The 11,097-nt window shown below is 40.1% G+C and overlaps 1 protein-coding gene and 1 pseudogene across 2 annotated transcripts in view; both read right to left on the bottom strand.

The window, feature by feature from the left end:
• On the bottom strand, window positions 1-3,188 carry LOC146474330 (uncharacterized). The gene is made up of 2 exons (XM_085117244.1): window positions 3,087-3,188; window positions 1-1,875 (listed from the first exon to the last, which is right to left on the bottom strand). The coding sequence occupies exons 1-2, from the start codon at window positions 3,186-3,188 to the stop codon at window positions 1-3; spliced, it is 1,977 nt and encodes a 658-aa protein (XP_084973370.1).
• Window positions 3,189-8,497: 5,309 nt separating this feature from the next.
• LOC146474329 (uncharacterized) overlaps window positions 8,498-11,097 on the bottom strand; it is a 5,575-nt pseudogene continuing 2,975 nt past the window's right edge. The window contains exons 2-5 of the transcript XR_014866198.1: window positions 9,959-10,735; window positions 9,348-9,511; window positions 8,880-8,965; window positions 8,498-8,749 (exon numbers count right to left, since the gene is read on the bottom strand). The product of XR_014866198.1 is annotated as an uncharacterized LOC146474329 (transcript). The remainder of the gene's footprint in view (window positions 8,750-8,879; window positions 8,966-9,347; window positions 9,512-9,958; window positions 10,736-11,097) is intronic.

Here is an 11,097-nt window from a genome sequence, read left to right as displayed (position 1 = left end):
TCACTTTGTTATGTCAGCTAAAGGAATCTCAAAGTGCCTGAAAATGTCTTGGAGAACAGGTATAGCGAAATTTGAAATCTTTGCGTTCTTGATCAATTCACACAAGTTATAACAGTCATAGTATATGGGATGGGAGATTGCTAATTGCCCAAGAATATCGCTTCGTAAACTACTAAAAGCATCCTCATTCTCTGCTGCTTCTCTCTGATTTATGTCCATGTCACTGTCCTCCTTCTCATGCTTGTGGTTATTTAGAGTGCGTTTGGAAGCTAACCTTGAAAAGTAGCTTGCAACCTGTTGGCTTGTCAGGAACTCGGAACTTGTAAACAACCGCTCTCCGTCGAAATTCCTTGCAGTCATCATAGCCTTAGCTACTAATGCAGGATCAGCTTTCTGGCCGGTAGCCTCTCCGATAGAGAACTTGGTGAACAAGTAGTTTTTCTGTTTATCTGTAAGGCGTTTTGTTCTCCGACCTTGACTTGATTTTAGGGCCCAGTCCATCGCTAAGCTTGGTTGTGCTCCACTGCTAGGAAGTGCTGCTGGTGGTAGTTCTGGGAAACCTCCTGATTGTCCCTGTAACCTGTCTGAATATCCATGTGCTGCCTTGTCTAATAGGGTCTCGTGTTCAAGCGTACGCACGTGTCTACTGCAGTCCAGGTGGTGTTGAAGGGCTGAGAAACGCTGATATGTTTTCATACATCCTTCTTCAGGGCATGAGTACAGACAGCTCAATTCATCTGCTGTCTCCTGACATTGCTGTAGTGAACTCTCTTTAGGATGACAGGTCTTTCCCTTCATTGGTATGAAGTGTGGGTCAGACAGCTGATCAGATTCAGCAATGTCGTCACTGAGATCGGGGATGGTCATCTCATTTCCTATGCCCGTTTTGGATAACGGAACTATTTTTCCAGGCCCGATCCCATACGCCCTCCACACCCGTAAGTGGTCTTGTCTATACTCGATGTTGGAAATAGCACTAACACCCTCCAGTTTGGCACTTACTGGTCGAGGGAATGTTGGAGGGATTGCTAATGTTGCATTGTTACCAGGTACTCCGCCAGAAGACAACATTGCAGCTACCATTTCCTGCCCAGCCTTGATGTTATTGCCTCTATTCAGGTGAATTTTCATCGCAAGCGCCTTTACCACCTTTCGATCGCAAGCGCCTTTACCACCTTGTGGATCTGAGAAATCCATGCATTGAACAAACACACCTGTGTCTTTGCCAATTAGGCTTGCCCCTGCGATAGACGCCCCACAGTGATAACATCCAGCGTTATCTTGACGGTAGTAGACAGATTCCAGATTTGGGAGCCACTTCTTCAGTTTTGATACCACATCCTTCATGATAGAGAGAACGGTGCAACTATCCTGATTGCAGCTCTGAAATATGTGAATGAATGTCATTGTATGGAATTCTTGGTCGAGTGCAGCCCTATGGATCGCCACTGTAATGTGCCACGAGATTCCTCGTTTTCCAAACCAATCGGTTTGGCTTTCTCTGTATTTCCTGGGAAGAAACTTCATGGCCCAGTCTTGAACCAGAAGTACTGATGTTTCTTCTAGCATGCCAAGGGCATCGGTGCATGCTTCATCCTGGTTAACGTTTCTCAGAATGTGCACTTTCCATGCATGTATAGCTTGTTTCGCTTGGCTAGTCACGAATGTCAGTTCCTCAATGACGTCAGCATTGTTGGCCGGCATTTGCAAGATAGCCTTGTCGATGTTGTTTAGAACAGTCTTGAGATTATTGCAGCGATCGCATAGGTCAAGATGCTTGTGACTGCATTTCGCTTGAAACTCAGGATCGTTGGGATTGCTGAGGGCATAAGGCCTACAATTGTCGGGGATGCATGATTCTTTGGAAATGTGTACCTGTTCAACAATGATTTCAACAAGCAAATTAGAAATTCCAAAGGACTTACAAATCCTTAAGTCAAGCTTTACTTTCCCATGATTAAAGCTATGTTTATCCCCTTTTTAAGTGCAGAATATATGTGCGCAAATTGCTGCCTTATTAGTTATTGTCTTGGACAGGTAACCTAGTCTTTTCATAACATCAGTAATAGCTCCGAATAATCTTTAAAAAGGCGCTTGTATTGCAATATTGGTATATTGGCCATGCCTTATTTTGGGGCTTAAAAAGAAATTACGTTCCCAGAGCTCGAGTTACTCTTACTCAGCCCAACGTGAAACAAGGACCTCTGAGTTATGCTGAGTCTGTCACGACACAAACTCTTTCCCGAGGCTGCGTTCTCAATCAATCAAAACCTTTATTTAAACACGATGAGGGTTAAAGCTAGCTAGCTTAAGGGGTTGTGCATAAATAGAGCACCAAGGTAGCTGATAAAAGAGGATATACAATTTCACCAATGTTTCGACTAAGATAAGTTAACAACGCTAAAGTCTAGACTAAAACACAAAAAAAATTCTCAAAGCACTTTTAGATAAGATCTTCTAAACGATGTCTCAGGTGTTTTGATAATGAAACGATTAAAACATCAAACAATTCTTTCTGTACAGGTTGCTAAAATCAGTATCTTCAATCGTATTCGACATGTGAATCTCTCTAGGGATACTGCAGTGCAGCATTCCTGGTAAAAGGTTCCATATAATTGCCCCTCTGTAGACTATTGAAAATTTCATGATATTCGTTTTGAGAGATGGGGTAACTAGCAGGTTTTTTTCTAAAAGCCAGATCTTGGCATCGGGGTTTTGATTAGCCTAGAGCTGGTGGACGTGTGGCCTCCACTGGCCTAAAATGTGCGCGGGATCTGGGGACAAGATTGGTCATGACAGGATTTTGTTCTTCCCGTCTTGCTGCGCATGTGTATGTCTCTGTACTAGCAATCATCTTCAGAGCCACATAGCAACTTCGCGGGTGTTTGAAATGTTATATGCTCTTGCTCTGCCATATAAGAGAAGGACCTTGGCAAGGAGATTGCTCCAAAACAAACACAAACTGTTAATTATGCCGGCTGCACTTTTTTTTAGAAAAACTCCATAAAAAAAAGCTGTACTCGTAGTGGCGAATTATGCCAGAATTGTGCTAGCACGATCTCAAAGCCTAGATATCGCGACATTACCTTATAATCACTCTTGAGGTAACGTTTTGCTGATTTGAGAAGGTCCGTTTGCTTTTTTACCCACATCATTCCTTTAACATCTCCCAGCGTCTCCAAAGACATAATCAAGTCGTCAAAAGCCTCGGCACCTAATAATAGTTGATGATCATAATTGTTTAGTGTGGTTAAACAGATCTGAATAACTAAATACTTTATTGGCAACTCCCCGTGAGGGGTTTCTCTTGAACGAAAAACAGAGGTAAATAAATACTTTACACACAACATAACAGGACTAGGAACCCCAATTGGTGGTTTTCACCTCACACATCGTCGGCAAATAAAAAAGTTAAACTCTCAGCCATTCAATAGATAAGGTCAAGAAAATTATATGTTGAAGAAGAGTGATTCATAAACAACGTGTAAACGCCACAGATCTTTGCGATATCTCATAATCAAGTTACTCGAGAAAATGTACCCGGAAAATTAAAGAGTTTAGCATGGGACGCCATATTGGTTCCTCGTCTGAGGGGCACCAACATGGCGGGCCGGATACCAGCAAAAACATCTGGAGTTTACCTTGGCTATTTGAAAGCCTTTCTTCTCTCTGCTGAACTACGCCTCTATTACATGTTAGCTGATCAAACCTAAAAAAACACGCGGCAAATCGATGTTTTCATGTACGTGACATGTTTAGAGCAGCAATCCTTCTGTCACGCACTGCGCAAAAATCTAAAATTCAAACTGCTCTATTTTCAGAACAAAGAATGTTATCCTGCTGAAAATAAGCAAGCCGGTGGAAATTTATATTTTCTTTTATCTGATGGATTTTCTTTACTTATGAATTTCAGTTTTTTTATCACGTCATGTGAAAACCAACAATTGGGAGAGGGTCTGTCAATTGGCTTTTTACAAGCGTTACAGAGGAGATGAGATCAGGTTTACAGATAAAAAACTCCTGGGACCTTTGTTTCTCTGTGCACTCTGCAATTACTTCCCTTCAGCTGTTAACTTCTCCAGTGCATTTTTCCTTTTCGTCACATCTTTGTCATCTGAATTTCAATTAAAAGCAAACCATTTCTTATTTGCTGTTAAAGTTTATTGATTATCCATCATAACTCCCAACAGGTAGCTAATGGGCATTTTTTGGGCAATGAAACATCTCCCATCATCCTGTTATAGATTCGCCAAATGTATACCACAAATGGTAATACTTTTTGTTTTGATAAATATGTGATGGTTGTGCAAATAAGCCCTTACGATTATGCCAGCAGCTAGATTAAGAAGAATAAATGCCAGGTTTCCTTAATGAGTGTTGGAAAGGAACTGCCAAATAGGTTACTTTTAGGTTATATTAAAGAGTTTTCACATAAAAATCTATATTGCGTTATAATCCAAGTGTAATTGATATTTTTGATTTATAAATAGAAGATATAGCATCGCCCTGCAGAGATACAAAATTTCTCTTTGAGTGTTGGAAGATAATATTATTTCTAGATTGAGTGCAGCAGATGAACTAAATTATCATTTTTCAACACAAGAATACAAATTTTGTAAATAAAGGTAGTCATGTAATATTCTATTTATCATATAAAAACTATTAAAATTCCAAAGCTTTCCTCGTTCACTGCAAAAAGTTCTGTTTATTCCACATGTGAAAATGACATGTTATTGGGTATTTTTACATGTGAAGATAGCATGTTTTCACACGAAAGCTCACCTGGTATTTCACTGGTGTTTAGATAAGAAAATAATTTATACAATGAAAAAGACTCATCACTTTCAAACATAACTGTACACAAATAGTACTCATCACCGTACTGTGCCTCCTTTCGGCCATCATCCCTTTTCCTGATGTTTTTTGGAGTACAAATGGCTAGGATGCCATCGTCAACAAATTGCAGTAGGGAATACACTGTCAAAAAAATAAAACCTATTAACTAAGTCAATTCATATAAGCAAGTAAACATCACCGACTAAGAATGCTACATGTATATCAATCCCATGGTAATTTTCTTTAAAGATTGCCAAATGCTTGTGGTCATTATCAGTCCTGGAATTATGGGTTAATACCCTTGTGTTTTTGACCTCGAAGATCCCAGTGGTTGAAATCAATTATCTATGCTTGTTGTAAAATGACAGAAGTTCACGTACCATGATAATGGTATTATTTAAGCGTAGTGGCTGCACACAATTTACTCCTTCAATGTGTAATGTGTACCACAGGCTGGTGAGTCGGTCTTGGTATCTTGCTTCATCCACATTTACTGGTTTTTTCCATGGCCCCCTTTGCTTCGCTGATTGCCGTTTTGACGGCTTGTAGCTCTCTATCATCATCATCATCATCATCACCATCACATCTTTATTTACTCTCGGATTTACAGAGCATTTACCCACCCAACCATGAGAGTATACACACAAAGACCAGACCACATCACCGGGAACTACGTCCCCTACTCTTTGTGAACAGTGAGTGGGTTCTTTAACGTCCCACAGAGTTATTTACAAACAAGGGTTGTGAGACGGGGCCTACGGTTTATCGTCCTTATCAAGTGTAAACCGGTGTATGATAACCACAAGCGCAATTAAGCGCAAGAGCTTAGCAGCACCATGCTGCGTTTTTGTGAGTGTGTAATGTCCACTTTTGCCTGTACCTATTTCACTACTGTGAACTGGTGTGAGGGCTCATCCTCGGTGTTAAAACCTCCCGAACACAAGTGACGTAAAGAAAAACAAAAGGTGTAAAATCCAGAGAAACAAAACCAATTTCACAGGTTCTTACACCGAGTATCGTCTGGTGTGAGATAAGCACAAACCAGTAAGTACAAGAAAATGAAAAAAGTAAATATGTGACCGTGCACAGGAAAACGTACTTTAACGCTTATCCGTTAATCGGGTAAAAACGGATGGATAGCTAACGGATGGTTAACAGCCTCCAAAGCGTTTTAACGTTTTGTTCTAATGTTCTAACGGATAATAAGCAATGCCTAACGAATTGCAAGTGTTTGAACGGTTGCCGGCACGATCTGCTCTAACGGATAGCTTGGGCCGTTAAACAGTTGAGCAAAATATCTAACGGATGCTGTAAAGGCGTTAAAGGGTTTGCTTAATAGCCACCTGAAAGCGTTTAACGGTGGAGTTATGACGAAAAAGGCGCAGCCGAGGGCAAAACAATACGGTAATGATTTACAGTTACAAGCGAAAACCGGCCCGAGATGAAACGATTGAAGGAAACGAGTGAAGCGACTCAAACGAAACTAAACCCACCACTGCCCACAAACCAAGCATCAAATTCCTGACAGACTGAAAAAGGCTTTTTTTTAACTGGATAACAGATCAAACCCAAGCGAGAAATAATCAAGTCGCTTGTTGTTAGCTTATGAACTTGAGCCGCAACTCACCAATTCGAATTTTTCAACAATATTTTCAGTGTTTTAAGAATCTGACTTCCAAGGTAAGTTACCCAGATACTAAAATGGGAGCCATTCAACTCCTTTAGGAAAAGTAGGAAATTAGAACAACGCATTGGATGAAAATATTTCTTTTCACCCCCTGTTTTATACACACACACAATCCATAGAATGTCTGGGATCCCAGGACACCTTGCATGCTTCATTCAGCTTCAGTTTCCAGATTCTGAACCAAAACTTGTATCTGTGATTCCAGGCGCTATCAAGAGGAAACTTGTGGTTTCAATCACCACATTACGAATACCTAGCATTAACTATTTCAAACTCTTATAGCGAGGAAGAAGAAAACCCATTTTCCGTTACTCGGTTGTTGCGCTTGTTAGCTGTCAAAGTAAACAACTTTATGCAAATTCATCAGTGATATATGATGCGCGTCTTGAATGTTCGATTCCACTTGCCCGCGTCCCTCACGAGTAAACATACATCGTTGCCACAGAATAAGATATTAGACATTCTTTTGCATTTTGGAGGCTCTATTTAAGCAGTGCTGGCGTGTTTGGCTTTATAAATTCGATTCAGAGCAGCCTTCCAATCGATCAACCCGGAGCACGTGGACAAGATTGACCCAAGATTGTGGCTTTTTCGCAGAATGTAAGACAAACGCTTCTGAAATATCTTGGCTGCGCAAGCAGTGCGCTGCGCAAGATTATACTTGATTGTACTTGAATTTTTCGAATGAAAACTTCGGAAAAAGCATTTCCTTATTTGAAAACGTACAACGTTTACGGTAGAATTCGGCAAGGAACCGGAAAAACTTCAACTTGGCCGTTCCCTTGCCTTTGAGCAGAATTTGTTGACATCTTCAGCGAAGCATTACAAATTTGCATAAATATTATCGAGATCATCGAATCTCAAAAGGCAATGTCACGTTTTCTTCATTTCAAATTGTAACCGTGTCTTCCTCTGACAGATGACTGGAATACCTGTCCACTAAACAGTGAAGGAAGCAAAACTAAAAGATTGCGACTTTTTCGGCCGCTGTTTCACAAGCTGGGAATGGAAACACGCACGATCACTACCAGTAAGCTGCACATAATTATGCTTGCATGATTGTACTTTAATCTTTCGAATGAAAACTTCCAAAACAGCATTTCCTTGATTCAAAAATGCCTAATAAATTCGGGCGTTGTTTCTCGACGTCATATTGTAGAGCAAGTGGACTTGGGAATTAAAAAAAAAGGTTCAAATTAACTGTTTTTGTGACATATAGCGGATAGCGTTAAAGATGCAAAGCCGCTCATCTGTTCTAACAGATGCAAAGTTTCTTAACGGCTACTTTACCCGTTAAACGGATACTGGATTTTCCTAGCGGCTTACTAAGCCGCTCTAACCGCTACCAAATTCTCTTTAACGGTTACGCTAACCAGTCTAACAGTTTGATTTGAACGTTTAACGGGTACGCTAACGCCTCAAACGTTTTTTACACAGTTCTTTAACGGATGACTAGCGAACACTTAACGGCATTGCCCGTTTAACGGTAAGCGTTAAAGTACGTTTTCCTGTGCACGGTCACAAATTGTGTTTCTATTTTCCGCTCATCCAACTTTGGCTTATGGCCAGTGTACTTCGTTGTAAATGAGCTGCCTCCAGAAAAGACGTATGTTATAGTTAAATTGTTTATAATAATATATTGTAATAAATAATATTGTGGGTTACAAAGCTAGGTTCATTTGTTCTTGTAATGCAGTAATGTTTACTGGATGGACATAACTGCTTGGAAAAGGGCAGAGGGTGTGAAGTCAGGTTGGGTTTCTGTACTTCTTTACAATGTTGGTATCACAACAAAAGCATATCCAGTTGTTCACAATCGAAAATATTTTTTTTTGTTCTTTATCAACTACATATTCCCCTGCACATGAACACTCGTAAATTGGCCATTATCTGCATGTACATTACAGGACTTGCATAGCTATAACAGTTTTTGATGAAAGATTTTTCTATAATAATGGGTGCTAATAAGAAAAGTGACTCTATTCAATAAACTCACACAATGTGTTTTTCAGGTCTAAAATTCCTCTGCTTCGTCTTGCAACTTTATACCTCATAAGACTCTGCACTACTCACTTATTAATGAATTCTTGATAGCCAACCCCAAAAGAAAGACTTTATCTTCAATAAATCTATATCTCCGTCACAAGTTTCTTCACAGTGCCAGAAGTGGTTTGGCACTGGTTCAACCCACTGTGCCAGTTTTTCGCAGCCTTTGACCTTCCCAAGCTGCAAAACAACATTTTCCTCATTTTTAAATACATTTGAAGATTGCAAGAGACACATAGCCAAGGTGACTGTGTCTTCTGTTCAAAATAGCAAGACGTTTGAGTTATATGTAACAAAGTAATGTACATACAGCAGATATCTTGGCGGTCAGCTTAATTGACTTGTGCCAGATGTCTAACGAATTGAACAGGTTTGCAAGGACATCACAGTTTACACCTGAAATTAAAATATATATCGGTAAACATACAAACACATAGAGAAGAGTTACCCCTACTAATGCCACTACTACAGTAGCGACAGCCAAACCCTATGGATTTACCAGTTTATTTTCTCCTGCACCCTGGAATCATGTCTCAGCTTGTTACTTTGATGGGAGCTCTTGGGCTTTTTTAAAATGTCATAGAAGAAATTGCCCTTTTGTGTGTAATATAAGCCAGTGGTCTTTCAGGGTTTTTATTGTAACGTTTGAAGCAGTTTTTATTGCCAAGCACAACCTATATTGAAATGTGAAGCTCGCTCGAATAATACGTACCTCCCCCTCTCCCCCACAAAAAAAACCTTAAGGGCAATTATAACAATTTTACATTGACAAACGTACCTTTCAACTCTCCGACCATTTTCTTAATCGCACTGGATGCATATTTTACAAGTCTCCCAGATTAAGACTGTTCATCATTCTCTCCGAAAGTAGTTCACACCTCATTTTTTCCATCAAAGTGGAAGTTCCTCCGGCTTCACATTTGTCAACAACCTCAAGATCAACTAACTCAGGGTAGTTCTATCATTGTAAGGCATAGCATAAGAGAAAACCCTGAGATTTCGTGGTAACAAGCATTTCCGATTGCATATCAGAGCAATCATTGAACCGAAAATTTGTTTTGAATTCTCATTCAACCAAACTTCCATTATTTTGTTAGTATACATGTCATGATGCTCTTTGGGAGTTTCTAACTCACTATCACTCACTATCATTAATCACAGGCACCAAACTAAGAATTTATTAAATTACAATTTAATAAGTCAATAACAGTGTGTTGCAGTTCTGACAAAAAAATAGCTTGAGATTGGTGCCCTTTGGTTCTTGGGGCATGGTAATGAAAAAGAGTTTACCATACAGTTCGAAGTCCTAGGGCTTGAAGAGCCACAAATACTACAATTAGGAAATTAATAAAAATGTTTATTACATATACATAATAACCGATTACTAACCAATGACATTTAGGTAGTGTTCCATCATTTTGTACACACAGTTTTTTGCAGAGAACCCAGGCGAATCCATTCTCCCATCACCACAGATAACAAGGACATCCTCTTCGAACACCTACATTTTACCCCACAAATCGCCGATGCTAGGCAGACAATACAAACTTTGAATCCTTGAGAAGGTAGTGGAGGACAAAGTTGAAATTCATGCTCTTGCCCAGTAAAGACACCTCAAAACTGCTACCAGATACAAGACCTGATGACGCCAACAACACAGATGAAACATACAACTTTTGCGCCCGTTTTTCACCAAAAGCAGATGAAGAACTCCACACACCACCATGTCCCATACTACATTGTTGTGTTATGAACAATACGCCAGCTTCTACTTTTTTCTCAACGTCCCGCATACCATTGCAGCCTATTTCTGAGCACTGCCCCTCAAACAAACCAACTATTTGATCAACTTCCACAATGACCCTGTCTGCCTCAACAAACTCCAAATATTTTCGCAGGCTCACCCCAGGCACCATAAGCTCTTTAATCCCACTCTTGACACGCATCCTCATGGCTTCCTTGTACTGTTCAAATATCATTGGCCCGCACTCTGGAAGAACAGTGGATGAATCACTACGTGGCTCTGCTTCACTCTGTACTGCTTGGGCTGCAGGTTCACTGCCTGAATCAGGTTGGCTCTGTTCTGCTTGGGTGACAGGTTCAAGTTTGTCAGGCTCTATTTCCAGGAATGTAAGTGTTGCACTATCCTGCAGCTCAGATAAATCCCTATAGAAAAATAACCGAGGTCAAAACAAAAGCAAAAGAAAATGATCCAAAATGAAAATTGTGTTGGAGCTTAAAGTGTTAAACACCCTGTCTTTATATTGTACATTAAAACTAGTACGGCATGCACAGTACATTTTCACAAATTCCCTAATCGTAGGTCTTGCTAGTCCAGTCACTGGTAAGGGTACAATGTACAACATACATGTGATCTACTTGTCATTAATAAGATATGGATGGCACCATTACAACTTCACGCCGATTTAAGTGTGTCATTGAGAAATGGGTAACCTCGCTGGATTTTGTTGCCTGAAGGCTCTCTTTATTCCTTTGGGCATTCACTTCAGCAGCCGCGAAGAATGATG

This window comes from Pavona decussata, unplaced genomic scaffold (assembly GCF_977016875.1).
Source record: "Pavona decussata unplaced genomic scaffold, jaPavDecu1.1 SCAFFOLD_90, whole genome shotgun sequence".
Taxonomy (NCBI): Eukaryota; Metazoa; Cnidaria; class Anthozoa; order Scleractinia; family Agariciidae; genus Pavona; species Pavona decussata.
The sequence above is the reverse complement of the archived record's forward strand: the minus strand, read 5'-3'. Positions and strand labels throughout refer to the sequence as shown.